At 33.0% G+C, this 15,632-nt stretch overlaps 1 protein-coding gene across 3 annotated transcripts; it reads right to left on the bottom strand.

Annotated features, from left to right (window-relative positions):
* Positions 1–3,369: 3,369 nt before the first annotated feature.
* LOC141698466 (protein translocase subunit SECA1, chloroplastic) lies at positions 3,370–12,608 on the bottom strand. Of its 3 annotated transcripts, XM_074503166.1 has the most exons (21): positions 12,146–12,605; positions 11,088–11,160; positions 10,549–10,755; positions 9,311–9,414; positions 9,030–9,209; positions 8,067–8,285; positions 7,750–7,863; positions 7,527–7,640; positions 7,195–7,362; positions 6,877–7,052; positions 6,506–6,572; positions 6,266–6,412; positions 6,002–6,097; positions 5,492–5,560; positions 5,231–5,332; positions 4,896–5,147; positions 4,654–4,721; positions 4,229–4,346; positions 3,889–4,128; positions 3,652–3,780; positions 3,370–3,527 (listed from the first exon to the last, which is right to left on the bottom strand). In XM_074503166.1, the coding sequence occupies exons 1-20, from the start codon at positions 12,536–12,538 to the stop codon at positions 3,655–3,657; spliced, it is 3,033 nt and encodes a 1,010-aa protein (XP_074359267.1). In that variant the 5' UTR covers positions 12,539–12,605; the 3' UTR covers positions 3,370–3,527; positions 3,652–3,654. The 3 variants fall into 3 exon arrangements, with proteins under 3 accessions (XP_074359267.1, XP_074359266.1, XP_074359268.1); XM_074503165.1 differs by having other exon boundaries at positions 3,370–3,780; XM_074503167.1 differs by lacking the exons at positions 3,370–3,527; positions 3,652–3,780; positions 3,889–4,128 and adding an exon at positions 4,475–4,525 and having other exon boundaries at positions 12,146–12,608.
* Positions 12,609–15,632: the final 3,024 nt, after the last annotated feature.

A 15,632-nucleotide genomic window follows, 5' to 3' on the forward strand; every position in this document is an offset into this window, starting at 1 on the left:
GTGTACTTTTAATGTGTCTGAAATGACTGCAACACATTTGTGTTCGAAAATCCGAAATTATCTCTTGGAAAAATGTACGTACACAAAATGCCCGTTTGGGAATGTGGATTTCATTTGAAATTCTGGATTTGATCAAATATTCTATTTGGAAATTTGGATTGGATTTCATTTGAAATCCAGGAAATTCAAATATTAGTATAAACATGAGGAATTCAAATCCTGTCATTTGAAATCCATTATTTGAAATGAAATGCAAATTTCCAACCGGCCTCTTACGTTATTCTCCAGAATTTTGAAAATGAAGAAAATAGATGAGAAATGATAATTTTAAAAATTTCTTTCCGAGACCTGCTTCCGAGTTTTTTGGCGAGAGAAAAGAAATGATTAGGAGAGAGAATTTCCACTAATTTTTCCGCAAAACTTTCTTCCCAAAAATGGAAAGATTTGGAAGGATCCTCTCATATTATTTTCTTTTTTTTGTCACTTTCTTTCCTCTTTTACACAAACTCGGAAGCACAACTTTACAGTACTAATTTTTGGTCATTTTCTTCTACTAATTCTCTTCTCTTCTCCTCACATCTCTTCTTTTCTCTTCTCTCCCAAAAAATATCGGAAGCACACCGTTACAGTACTACCTCGTCCCAGGATAAATGTTCATTTGACCTTTTTTTACGTATTTTAAGGACAATAAAAAGGAAATTTAATAAAAAAAATTAATTTTTTTTCTAATAAAAGTATAAATATTAAAATTTAATTCAGAAAACAAAATTATAAAAAGAATTACGGAGCCTAACTTTTATATAGTGAAAAAATCAAAAGAAAAATATGTATTTTGAGATTGCGTATTGTACGTCATGTACTACCTGTTTCCGTATTTTTAAGTTTGGCTTGGTCGAGTGTAATTATATTGTGCATTTGTGTCTAATTTGGGATTGATGAAATGTAATGGAATCATTTAAATAAAAAGAAATTAATGAAAATGGGAGGGAAGATCTGAAAGAAAATAAAATGGTATAAAAATTTTATAATAAGAATTCTGAAAGAAATGAATGTTAAGTAATGAAACATTTTATCTCAAAATGAAGTATTTACATTTTAATTTAGGTTGTTAGAATTTGACCTGACAATTCGGATAACCGGTTCCGTTTCGGATCGGATCAATTTCGGATGGGATCTACTTTCGGATTATGATATATTTGAAGACCGTTTGGATCGGATATGATTCGGTTCGGGTCTAATTCAGATTAAAATCGGATAAAATTCGGATTAAGATTGGACAAAATTATGTTCGGATCAAATTCAGTTCGGATATTTTCGGATCATAACTTATTTATTTTTTCAATTTTTGAGATTCAAAAAATATCCTTTTTAATTAATTTAGTATTTTTAATGTAATCTAATGTACTTTTACAAAAGAATATGATTAAATAAGTATGACATCATAAACATAAAATTGTTTAAAATATAAATTTTGCTTATTTCGGGTCATATTCGGTTCGGGTAATATATTATTCGGTTTTAATCGGTTTCATGTTATAATCGGATCTTGTATTTCAGATCATTTTTGGTTAAATATTTGGTTCAGATATTTTTCGGATCGGTTTAAATCGATTTTCGGATAATTATCGGATTGTATAATTCAAATCTCGGATCGAATCTCATTTTCATGAATTTCGGTTCGTTTCTTCGGATCCAGACCCATTTTACCATGTCTGGTCAGAATGAAATGGGTTACGAAATCTAAATTTTCAAAATTTAGTTATTTAATGTTTTAGATCGCATCCTATTCTCTTTCATTCATTCGACTCAACATTAGAGTTGAAGTATAAAAAGGTTTATAATTTTCATTCTCTGACGCATTTAATTTCTAATCACCTGACTTATAGTTAAGGATACAATTTGAACCGAATTGATAAATACGTGATTCGTGCCGATTCGATTGGATTTTATCGAACCCAAATTTTTCGAGTTTCAATTTAATTTTTAAACCTGGACTAATTTCGGGTCGGATTTGATTTTAGGCCCCCAACCCGAAAATCCCAAACCCTTTTTCAACCGACCTGAACCCGAATCCGCATTAAAACATAAATATAAGTTACTAATAAAATATATTACTAATATTTACTATAATGAGTCATTGACTTAATATTGACCCATCCCTCCCTTGTCTCTTCTCAAAACACAAATGTCAGACAATACAACATTGGCACTCCTGATCTACATCGGTGCAGTGCGGAATTAGTCCTCGCTCAATTAATCCCCACGACCTCATATTCGTGAAAAACTTTTCCGACTCATCTACAAAATTAGTAAGAATAGTATACCTTAGTTTTCCTATATTTGTTTAATAGTTTTTCTGAATTTTTTTCATTTTAAAAATTCAATTTTTTTCGGATTTCGGTTAAACCCGAATAAAACCCCACAGGTTCAGGTTTACACCATTTACAGGTTCAGGTTTACACCATTTGGGGTTTTTTTTGGGGATTCGGGTTGACGGTATGAAATCGGATTGGGTTTTAACCGAGCTCTTCGCCATCCCTGACTATGATTTAAATACCTTAACTATGGAGGTATACTCAATTCTTTCCTATATCCATTTCCTTAACCATTTTTATCATAACAATTTATAGGACCTCATTTTTTTCCAAATTTTCCTTCCTATTCTCATTAATTTCCTTTAACTTCATCCATTCCGGTCCCCATCAACTAAACACAACATTACTTTTGGTCCATATAATATTAAACTTACAAAGAAACTTTGTGGTAACAATGTTGCATAATAGAGCGCTAGCAGATTTGAGGCTACCTAATTAGCCGACAATGGCTCTCTCATAAAACTGCAACAAGTCAATTCAGGAAACGGGACATAATTCTACAGAAAAATGCAACATGGCGTTGCTTTCTCGATGTGCTAAGTGAAGACAATAATGCAAAAATGGCAATAATACAGATTGCGTACCAGATGCAGTATATAAAGTATCAAAGGGAATGTGATAATGATACAACAGCTCCATGGATTGTTGCTTTTCAACAAAGAACCTTTGAATTGGCCTGCACTTTATGGTTAATTCTTGCATTAGACATTTCATTCTACACATGCAACACTGTTATACCTTTGAACTTTCTATCAGATCATACCCGTAGTCCCTCACCAAACTCCCAACAATAACTAAAGCAAAATTATAACTATAGGCCGACTTAAGAAATCAGAAAAATACTGAAGCCGGCAATTTTAATCACTAAAACTTAGTTTGCTAGACTAAACACTGGCTATCAAAACCCTTCTTTTTATTTCTATAAATTATTCAAACGAACATGACTATTTTATGGATCAGAACCCACCCCTGCTTATTATATTACATAAATAAGTTATGAAATTAATTTATTATTATCAATTTAGTCATCTAGAAAGGTTCTTGTTAAATACATCAGCCTTTCATCAACCTATGGGCTCCTGAAGCTCCAGTCTTCTGCTTTCGTCTATGATATTAATTACAACACCTTTACAAAATTTACAGGGAAGGTGCCTGCATTAGAGTGGACAAGTTGAGATAATCTAAGAAGCAATATATTATAAGCATAAGTTGACAGATCAAGTATGTTGATGCACAAATTCAGGTGCCTGCCTATTGCACTAGCCTAGGCAGTTACCATTCATGATGATGTCTCAACAGCACCGACTGACTTGGGCTTTTTTCCAGCACCATCCCTTCCCTTCTTGACAAGTTTTCTAGACTTTTCAGGCCGTGCTTGCTCCTTGTCGTTCACCACTGTTTTAAACTGTAATGAACATTTACATAGTTTTGATAGTCAGGGATATGTAGTAAAACACAATCAAGGAACATAAAAATAAAGCATTGCTTCTATTGCTCATTGTAATATACAAACCTGGTATATGGAATATATAACATTTCTTCTAATTTGCGCCATCATCTCTATGAAAAGATTATAGCCTTCCAGTTTGTACTCAATAAGTGGATCACGTTGTGCATATCCGCGTAAGCCTACTGCTTGCTGAACAAACTTTAATGCTTGCAAATGCTCCTTCCATAGTCGGTCGATGTTACTTAAAATTAGAAATCTTTCTGCTTCCTTCATCAAGCCTGATTTTTGTTTTTCAACAATATCCTAAAGAAAAATTTTAAGACGTGAAATATGGATATGCTTGAGATGGATACCATGAGGAAAATGCCTTACATCAAAACATAAATAAGCTATTATAGTATACCCTTTTCTGCATATAAGCTTCACGCCCACGAAGTCGAAGGTAATCCTGCAACTCCTCATAATTTGAACAGTTACTCGCCAACAGATCCGGGGTCAAGTCACTCAATAGATAGCAGTACCTGCATGAAATTCCGCACGAAATGGTAAGAACTGTAATCAATACCAAAAGCTAGAAGCTTAAATGTGCAGTCTACAACACCCTTTTTTCAGCTTATTTTGGTCATAGACGTGCTTATATTGATATTACCTATGCATATTTAGCAGTGCTTGTCAGTAATAAACAAGACAGAAACAGGCCCTATGTCAATAAGAAAAAAGATAGCTATAACATCCAAATAACTACCCCACAATTATGACCAGTATTAATATCATAGAACATGAAGATAATTAGATTGATTCCAATATAATCAAGATGGATATTCTTACTGTTGAACTTTTGCAACCAGCTTTTGAAGATCCCAACTTTCCTTCGGAGTGTCAGAACCTATATTTGCCTACAGGTATTTAAAACACAATCAATATTTACACCTGGAGATATGATATAGTTTAGAAGTCATTTGACCCGAGACTCTATATTATAACTAGTTATTCTTAAATCTTGTAGAAGCCTGACCAAGCACATAATCTCTTTCTAGGCATTTACACCAACAAAGTTAATCGTAAATTACCTCTAAGATGTCATCCATTGTTAATTCAGCATACTCAATAAGTAGAGACTGAAGATCGTCAGATTCTAGTGCACGCCTTCTCTCTGTATACACGCGATCTCTTTGGCTGTTCAAGACCTCGTCGTACTCAAATAACTGTTTACGAATATCAAAGAAGTAATTTTCGACTTTCCTCTGAGCTTCATCTAGTGCTTTAGTGAGCATCTTGGATTCAATTGGCAAGTCCTCAACTCTGAATGCCCTCATTAACCCCTAATAGTTAGAGATTCATGACTGTATTTATTAATCTTTATTCAATCAGCCACAGCAACAATAAAAAGGTTAAAACACTAAACCTGAATCCTATCTCCACCAAATATCCTGAAAATGTTATCTTCAAGACTAAGGAAGAAGCGAGAACTTCCAGGATCTCCTTGTCTACCACTTCGACCACGCAACTGTATAACATTGCATGCTAACAATTTTTTAAAAATTTAAATGCTAGGATTTTATAAAAGAAATTAGGTTAGGTAGAACGGGATGGAAAAAGGGACGTAACAAATTAATAAAGAATGATTTCCTGTTTTTTATATATAGATAGATTAAGAAATTTGTACCTGATTGTCAATGCGACGTGATTCGTGGCGTTCTGTCCCAACCACATGAAGTCCCCCCGCAGATACCACCTGTAAGGATTTACAAATAATAAAAAATTTAAAGATATAAGAAATCCAACAGTCAATCTCAATTAATGTTTTATCTTTTATAAGATAAGTCCAGATTCTCCTGATACTTCGTAAGAAGCCTGACAAAGAACGCAACTTCATACCAAATTAACATCAGAAATAATAAGATTTAAAGACTGGTCATATTTTAATTATACAAAGTCATCTGAAAACAACCTCCTGGATTTGAACTGCTAAAAACAATGTCAATTTGCATTCCAAAACATGGGAGCTTACGCTCTATCTGCAATCACGCCTAAATTTTATTAATTTATTAATTTTTAGAAAGCAATAAGACTGACAATTTACATGTGACCACTTAACCACTCTCTTGAATACAATTTACAATAGAAAACAAGACTGACAATACGATAATAAAGGAAGCAGAAGCTATCAAGCTACCTTTTTCCTCTCTTCGTCAGTGTAGACCTTATACTCCTTGGCAATTTCCAGAAATGCATTGCGCATATTTTCTATTACTTCATCCTGAACTGGACCCTGCCATTTACAAAAAGGTTTGTTACTCTAAAGAAAATGAGACTAATCTACTACTATCTATCATGTGTATGTTCATATCATGTGAAGAGATCTATGCAGATGAATCTGATGTTTGCATATGATTAAATTATCTGCAAAGGATTGATTAATATCCTTATTAAGTTTCACCTTCTCACAAGAATAAGATAGCCGTTCTTCTGCTTCTAGTTCAGTTAATGATCGTCGCCCCCATGTTTTGACAGCCAGCTCCACAGCTTTCTCAGCCAAATTGATATTTTCTTTTGATAGTTCACATGGAAACAGACTTTCATTCACCTGGTAATTACGTAATGGAATCGGTAATATAACATATTACTAGACGGTAAAAGTAAACCAGAACAATATAAAAATTTATTATAGTAAACTGACCTTCCATGACTTCTTTGAAATAGGTTTCTTCACGGAAACATAAACACCGTCACCTGGTTTAACAACGCTGCAAAAGAAAGGAAAATATATATATATATATAGAAGTTACATTGCAGTCTCAATTGGTGTCCCGAAAACTAACAGTTTAATATAATATAATTACATGCTACTACTCGAGAAAGTATGTTGATTGTTGGATACATAATAATAGTCTAAAAAAGCAATCTCCTATCAGATTCAACTTGAAGCTGAATATAGAACTTAACAACAATGTGAATGTGTGTTTAGAACTATTTTTGTAAACGAAACCAAGCGTCCAACAGGATAAGTGAACTTAACAATACGTAAAAAAAACTTCAAACTTCAAATACCTTGGCATGAGCATCTCCCGTAACTTTAACCTCGCCATAAATTCTGCATTTCCTCCGAGGATAATATCTGTCCCACGCCCTGCCATATTGGTAGCAATCGTGACAGACCCAAGCCGACCACTCTGTGCTACAATTTCAGCTTCCCTCTCCACATTTTCTGGTTTTGCATTGAGAACCTTTACACAAATGTAGTCAGTATAAATATTTCTATAAAGCTAAATTTATATTCACTCACACTGTAAGCAATCAATATCAACCAGCAATTTGGGGAAGGCGTAGATAGACAAATCTGATCTTTAAGAAACAAAAAAAGCTGACCTCATGGGGAATTCCAGCTTCACGCAGCTGCATCGATACTGTATCGCTCTGCTCAACACTAGTTGTTCCAACAAGAACTGGACGACCTGTTTTATGCATTCTAGATATTTCGACCACAACAGCCCGCCATTTCCCAGAAGTTGCTTTGAACACCACATCTGAATCATCCTGAAATGAAATGCAGTAAAGATGATATAAGCTTTACAACAACCAATATAGTATCATTAGGGAATATTTCACTTAGATCAAACATGTAGATGGACGAGATACAGCTAGATATAATTTCTTTGACATTACTTATGTTTCAAGTATAAAAGATAATTTTGACGAACCTTTCTAATCATAGCTTTGTTTGTAGGCACAATCGTAACTTTGAGCTTGTATATACTCTCAAACTCCGCACTTTCAGTGGCTGCAGTGCCTGTCATGCCACAGAGTTTTGGAAACTATACAACGCGGTGATGCATGAACATAATAAAATTAGAAAATGAAAATTAAATTGGAAATAACTAGATAGATCGAAACAAGAGCTAAAGTTTATAAGGAAAATTAGACCTGTAGAAAAAAGTTCTGGTAGCTAATAGAAGCCAATGTAACAGTTTCATTCTGAATGGGCAAACCTTCTTTTGCTTCTACAGCCTGGTGAAGTCCATCGCTCCACCGCCTCCCCTGATGTGCAAGTAATATCATAGTTCAAAAGTATGATTCTCACAATAGTTCTGATTAAGAATTCGATATGAAAGTCAACTAAAGTTACTAGGATTCAAGTGGCTGCTATAGGCAGAGCTGGTATATAAACATAAGATAAAAGTAAACAAATATTAAAAAATTATTAAAACATCTGCATATTACAACACAGAGAAACAAATCACCTGCATAACTCGACCAGTAAACTCATCAACGATAAGGACCTCCTTAGCACGAACTATATAGTTCACATCTCTAAGGAAAAGTTCTTTCGATTTTATAGCATTTATAATATATGATGCCCACTGTTCTCTGGGATCATATAAATCCTTTACATCCAGAATTTCTTCTGCGTCTACATAACCCTGTTCGGTAAGTAGTACAGATTTCTGCTTCTCATCAACCTGCAAAGAAGTAAAGAAATTATACAAGAGCTTTCAATTCATAATAATGACTTCTATATTGATGAAGACAAGCATGAATCCACAAATTGTAGCACTATGAGCATCAATCAATATTGCAACTGAAGAAATCTACAACCATTTAAGATCCATCATCATCAACCTAGTAGTATCAATATTAGCGGCAGAATTCAGATGTTAAAATTATGCATGATACAACACACTGCAAACTTGGGCATGCGTCCATTGTTTAAAGGAAGATCTATGTTTGCATCTCTTTGAGAAAAAAACAATCACAAAATAATTAAATTTAATTTTTAGAGACAGATCTTGAGCACTAAGGGAGCCTTTCCTAGTGTGCATCGGTAACTTTAGGTACATCAAAGAGTTATACTCTATAACAAGGTACATGTTTGTTGTTAGAAAGTCACAAAATGCTACGAAAACACACTGTTTGGAGATCTACTTGCGTCTATATCAGGAGGTCATTTTGAATAAACAATACCAGGATCAAGGTAACTGGGGTGTCTTTTAAGAAGTTGCAAGAAGATAAGGAAAAGAAATGCTATTAGATCACAGTGGTTACCAGAAAAGCTCAACTTCCTTTCTTTTGTTTAAACAGCTTATTTTTCAGGTACATCAAATTAAAAGGAACTCTATTAAACACCAGATGGCACGGTGAGGCACTTGATTTAAACATGAATCACTAGAATGATGCAAAGAAAACACACTAGCTTATTAACCTACAGTGTAATGTATATCTCGCTCAAATGCAGAAGCTATCTTTGCAGCTTTATAATAACGTTCACTTGGTTTGTCAGCAGGGCCTGATATGATGAGAGGAGTTCTTGCTTCATCGATAAGGATGGAATCAACCTCATCAATTACACAGTAATTGAATCTCCTCATAACAAGCTCATCGACGCTCTGTATCAGAGAAGAAAAAAATCTTTAATAGTGAGAAAGTGAAATTGAATAATTTCATAAAGATCAATTTGTAAAATTTGAGATTTAACAAATTTACTTTCCGTGGCAAGATTATCCCTTAAGTAATCAAAACCAAGCTCACTATTGGTGACATACGTGATGTCACACAAGTAGTTCTCCCTTCTCTGCTCACTTGTCATGTCCTCTGTCAATATAAACAACTCGTCAAAGTAAAGACACAACAGATCTGATTTTCAGAAATTACGAGAAAGTATCACAAAAGAGACTCAAATCAACAGTCAAACATCTTTTCTATTCCAACCATTACTTATTAAGTCAATTAAATCTTGTACTCTTCCATTTTGAAACCTAATGACTTGACATCTTTAACAGCAATTTAAAAAAGAAAGAGAAAACATCAAGAGAAAGAAATTATGTCTGGAAAAGTTTGTAGAGAGGAGTACTGCGAACTCCAGTTTACATGATGGAACAACTTCATATCTAATATTAAAATTTTTACTTTAAAAGAGCAGAATAACATAACAGCAATCAAAATGTATTCAACCTTAAGGCTTGCAACAGTCCATCACACTGTCCAATTAAATTAGTCACTGAATATTTATTTGGACTTTTATTTTCTAAAAGGCAAATCACAGCATATCAAAAAGATGTTTGCTTATTAACTGTTTTATATTTCATTTATACGAAAAAATTAGTTGAAAGTAATTTATTTGTTCAGATTTATCAGGACTAGATTTACTGATGTTCATTAATTAAAGTAGTGAATAGGCATTCACTAGTAGTTTCCAATAAGGATTCACTTCTCTTATCTAGAATTTTATTTTTTCCCCAAAGTTTAGGATAATCAATTTTAACAATTGTAATCTTTAATGCATATTATTCTATATTATAAGTGGATGAGCATTTTAGAATACATCCACGTATATATTCCATCGATTCTCTCCGAGATCGGTTTTTATCCTTTTTCCAACACTATCCTACCTGTTTTCTTCCAAGATCGGTTTTTATTTCTTTTCCAATATTACCCTACATCACTCTTTTTTTCAGGTCGCTCACAAAATTCCATGTGTGGTTTCCCACCTTGTATTATGCTGTACATGTGTATACTTGTTCTTTACCTAAAAGTAATATGTACCAATGCTGTGCATATAAAGCACGAGCACCACAATTATAAATTAAAAGATTATCTTCAAGTTGACTATAGCATGAAGAATATAAAAAAGCACAAATATGGCCTACTTTTAGATGATTGGAACAGAGATATAGGCTAAAACCATTCATGCTAGACATAAAAATTTAGAAGCATAAATTTACATACGTTGAATTAGGCCAACCTTCAGTCCAAGAAATCGAGGAACTTGACCAACCCATTCACAATCACGCCGAGCCAAATAATCATTAACGGTAACAACATGGACTCCTTTACTGCTCAAGGAATTCAAAAAAGCTGGCAGAACGGCAACAAGAGTCTTTCCTTCACCCGTCCTCATTTCAGCAATTTCCCCCTTATGAAGAACCATGCCACCTATATTACACAAAATAAACAGGAGTAAGAATAGATAACGAATATCTTTCAAACAGATCAGAAATTCATCTTCAACATACACGCATAGTTTGACGTAGGTCAAGAGGTGACATATCCAATGTATTTATGCTTAGAAGTATCCTACACGAAAAGGACTTAAGTAGGCCACTCAATTAGCTAAGAGTACTCTGCTTCCTTTTTTAAGTATTTCTTCCCGGTAGTCGTAACGAATAATACAAATTCCTCCTTTTCAAATACAAATTCCTCCTTTTTAAATACTAATGTACCGATAAGTGAATACCTGACAGTAGGGAAAGGGTAGCTAATCTTACCTATCAGTTGCACATCAAAAGGACGAAGACCTAGAATCCTTTTGGAAGCCTCTCTTACAACAGCAAATGCCTCCTGCAGTTAAACAGATTAATATACATCTACTAGTTATGCAACTGGGAAGAGAAACAGTTGGGCCTCATTGCCTCGAATAGGATAGAGTATGGTGTGATTTGGTGCATTTTTGCACACAAATGACAAAACACTCATGCAATTACTTGATTCAGCTTTCTACATAACTGGAATTGTGTGAAATGGATCAAAAGCTCGAATAGGATATTGTAGTAACTGGTAATTACCATCAATAATGGTTTTAACATACAGTTTGGGCAACATTTTAAGTCGGTTAATAAATAAACGGATATATCGTTGTTATTTCTATGGCCCTGAGCAGGTCAGGCTGACACCTAGGCAGATCATATATAACAATGACTTTGGTCATGAACAGAGATTAAGTAGATCATATATAGTGAAGTAGTCAATGCATTTAGCTCCATGATCCTATTATTATCGGGAATCGGGGAAGATCGTTCGAGTTACCGATTTAGGATTAATTAAAAATTCGGGGATTAATCGGAAGGATTAATCGGGGTAAAAATCGGATGTATTATAATATCATCCCGAAATGAAAACACCCCTAAAAGTTTTTAAGTAGTCTAACCAGAAAACAAACTTCAATCTATTCATTGTGACCCTCAGTCTGTGTGCAAGGTGTAATCAAGTCAAGCCGAACCACACGCTGTCCCGCCTTAACTAACAAAATTTGAAACTTCTACTCAATTGAATTATAAACATCGAACTTCGCTCAACTAACACACAAAACACTCAATTAAAAAATTCTATTAACTATACTTAACATTTAAAATCACATTTAACTCTAACTCGAACTCGAACACCATAACTAACTCAACGAATATTCGAACATGCAAACCACTAACAAATTCCAACCCTACATTTACAAATAAAATAATCTCCATAACATAATAAAAACATCGAAAAACTACATGACTACAATTTCCCCTCATAATTATCCTTTCGAATTCGAGTATTTTACACTTACAGGCAAAAGCGAGTCCAAAGAATCACCCTTACTCGCTCTCTCTTTCAACAAACTAGTCCTTTCCCTCAATTCCAAATCAGTCAAACTACACATTTCACCCTCCAAACGATTCACAGCTGCAACAACAGACTCATACTCCTGCCGAGTCGACTCACCCGTGTCAACACTCTTAAACATCCCGCCTAATAAACCACTTAATGAAGCCATTGCTTTCATGGGTCGTCTTAATTTAACGATCTTGACGATTTTTGACCCGACCCATTTGCTGACCCGACCCTGTAGTGCTGGGTTGGGAAGAGTTAGTGGGTATAGAGAGTTTAATGAGGAGAGAGATGAGAGGTGCCGGAACGCCGGCGAGTTTGACGGTGGCGCCACCACCACCGTCGTTGTCATTGGGGAGTAAAGGAGGATAATGTGATTAATGAAAGTGAAGAAGGTGAAGCGGTGTGGATAAGGTACGTATTTATAACTATATCTATATTATCTTCAACCCTACTGCTGCCCATTTAGAATTTATCCACTAAATTTACCCATAAATTTAACCATAACCCACTATTCATGACCCATTTAAATTTTTTACACATAAAACATTATATTATACACATATCCATGAATCTTTTAAGATTTAAATATTTTATAACCCATATACAAACTAACATATTATACAGCTAGACCCCCATAATTGTAGCAACTGATTAGTACGTTCAAATTTTTTTGAATTTTAAAATTTAAACATCTTATCTAAGGAAAGATTTGCATGATTTTCTCACATCTGTTACAACACTAATTCAATGATAATTATTGGTTTCCTTATTCTCTCTCATTCTTTAATTACACATTCAATTTTTTTTTTTTGAAATTCAAATTTCCTTAATTATCTCATATCCAATCAAATTATCCAATTAATATTATATGTGTGCTACTCAAGATCCACAATTTTAGCCACGAATACGATAAAACTATCTATTCAAATATATCTACCTTCAAAAACCACTATTTCAAATTATATCAGACATTTATCTCTCTCATTCTTTTTTTTCTTTTTTTTTTCTTTTTATTCGACTTTTTACTCTCTTTTTTTGTAATTTTAGTATAATTTTTTGTATTGATTTGATATGTCGTCTTTTTTACTCTTTCTTTTTTGTAATTTTAGTATTATAAAAATTATTTTTCAATGGTTCCATTTTTACATTATTTTAATTATTTTTCAATGGTTCTATATATATAATCTTAAAGGCTGCTATTACCCATATAAGATTTACCCACTAATTTACCCATGACCCATGATCCATAACCCATTTTATTTTTTTACACATAAAACTTTATATTATACAGATATCCATGAATCTTTCACATTTAAATTTATCTTAACCCATATAAAAACTAATCTAACATATCAATTTAGACACTTAAACTGCTCCCTGATTATAGCAACTAAATAATATGTTTGAATTCTATTCATCATAAACTATGTTACAAACAAACGATTTCTCTAAGATTTATCATTTTTTTTCTCCTTCTTCTTCTTCTTCTTCTCTCTTAGTTTCTTCGTGTGTGTGTATATATATTCGTAATGTATGTGTTATTTGTTTAATTTGTTTGATTTGTGCAGGATAAAGATATAATTGATTATACATCAATTATTTCAAAATTAATGTATTTAGATATGTGTTTGTATTTGTGATTATCATTGTATCTATTACAAAATTGAATTTCTGTAATGCTTTCTCCTATCTTTTTGATATTTGTGTTTACATGTTGGAGTGAATTTTTATACTTCTTATATTTCAATTTCAGGGGATTATCAAGACTCAAATAACTCATCAATGTTTGAGGCGATTGATAGTTTCATATCCCTCACTCCACCGGTATAGTTACTTTGTGTATTACGAATATGTAGACCTCTCATGGGAAAGGGTAACCATTATGGTTCGTTAATTGATTTAAAGTATGTACAAGTTTTAACCATAGTTTTTTGAATATTTTTTGGATCGTTTTTTTTGCACTCCAACTGTTTGATTTAGTCCTAAACAACTTCATTTCGATTTTTTTGTTGTTTTCTCGCATAATGTTATACTTTTATTGTTGTATTTGATTTTTCTCATTTTTTGTTAATTGTAGAACTTGCTGGATTATTTTCTGATTATATTGTTCTCCATATTGGTTTAGATTTGTGCAGACGCGGAGATGAATCTCACCATGTTTTCAACAAATTTTAAGCCAGGTGTGCACGACTATTTAATTTCACCGTGTTTTTGTCGATTTTATATCCTTTTGTCCAATTTTAATATAAATAAATAGTTCCAGGCTACTATTCCATAACCGTGCACTTAAGATTATGTAGTTTAATTACTGGTGAGATATTATGTTGATACTCATTTGATTTTATGTTGATAAAATATACAGGTTGGGAGAAATATCAAGAGATTTAAAGTCAATATTTCTTTTCGCCTTTATTGCTTTAGGATTGTTCTTGATTATGTTGATATTATGTTGATACTCATTTGATTTTATGTTGATAAAATTTACATGTTGCTATAACATTGTTCTTGAATATGACAAAAGTAATACATTTTATACCACTTTTTCTCCGATTTTTCTACCTTCCCCCGGTTTTAATCATTTGGATTGTATATCATTATATATATATATATATATATATATATATATATATCTTTGTACTTGCAGGAGAAAATTTGGAATAAGAAGTGATGAATGAACTTACCGAGGCAAATACCAATTTCTTATTACGATGAGATAGTCTGTCATATTAAATTTGAAGTAACTCGATCACAAGGAATTGCTATAAAAAAGTAATGACCTGAGGATTGCAGAGATATTGTATTATATTTAATGTTTGCAGTCGCAAGATTTACTGATTTTTCAGAATTACGTGAACTGTGGAGCATATTTAAAGAGAGATTTTGAAAGTCAATTGAATTATATATGCCAGTAAATAGGTGATTGTCCATGTTCAAGTGTATATAACATGCTTCATACGATAAAATGTCAAATTTTTAAATCTTTTTATAGTAACTGAATATCCCTTGAAAAATAAGATGTTAATATATGCAGTTAGGATTCCAATTATCATCTTTCATCTTAATGCAGTTGTGGATAATTTATGAGGCAAAGTTTCAATTCTAATCGCAGATGGGACACATCTTTGTCTCTATATCAACACAATCGCCACCAGCAATAAAAACATTTTTCTTGGCATATAATTCAACAACAGAGTCTATTTGAGAAATAAGGATGAAACCTATATACAGGTAAGAGTGCTAGAAATTTTACTAATATACCAAAAATTTAAGTCATACTTAAAATTTAAATTTAGGAGTCTCTGATGTGGAATACATACCATGGTGTATACTTTTATTTTAGATTTCCCTCCATGACACATCTAATACATGTCTTGATGATGTATTGGTCCATTCTATAATAGAGATTAACGTGTTGTAGAAGTCGAGCCGTAATGTAGACTGCA

This window comes from Apium graveolens, chromosome 11, assembly GCF_009905375.1.
Source record: "Apium graveolens cultivar Ventura chromosome 11, ASM990537v1, whole genome shotgun sequence".
In the NCBI taxonomy this organism is placed as follows: domain Eukaryota; kingdom Viridiplantae; phylum Streptophyta; class Magnoliopsida; order Apiales; family Apiaceae; genus Apium; species Apium graveolens.

Excerpts from the sequence above, each read along its gene's own strand:
- LOC141698466 (XM_074503166.1), bottom strand. The coding sequence starts at position 12,538 with ATGACAACGACGGTGGTGGTGGCGCCACCGTCAAACTCGCCGGCGTTC. Across the intron at positions 8,286-9,029 it reads AGCGAGATATACATTACACT|GTTGATGAGAAGCAGAAATC; the intron begins GTAGGTTAATAA and ends ACTTCTTTGCAG. Across the intron at positions 5,561-6,001 it reads CTGACGAAGAGAGGAAAAAG|GTGGTATCTGCGGGGGGACT; the intron begins GTAGCTTGATAG and ends AAATCCTTACAG.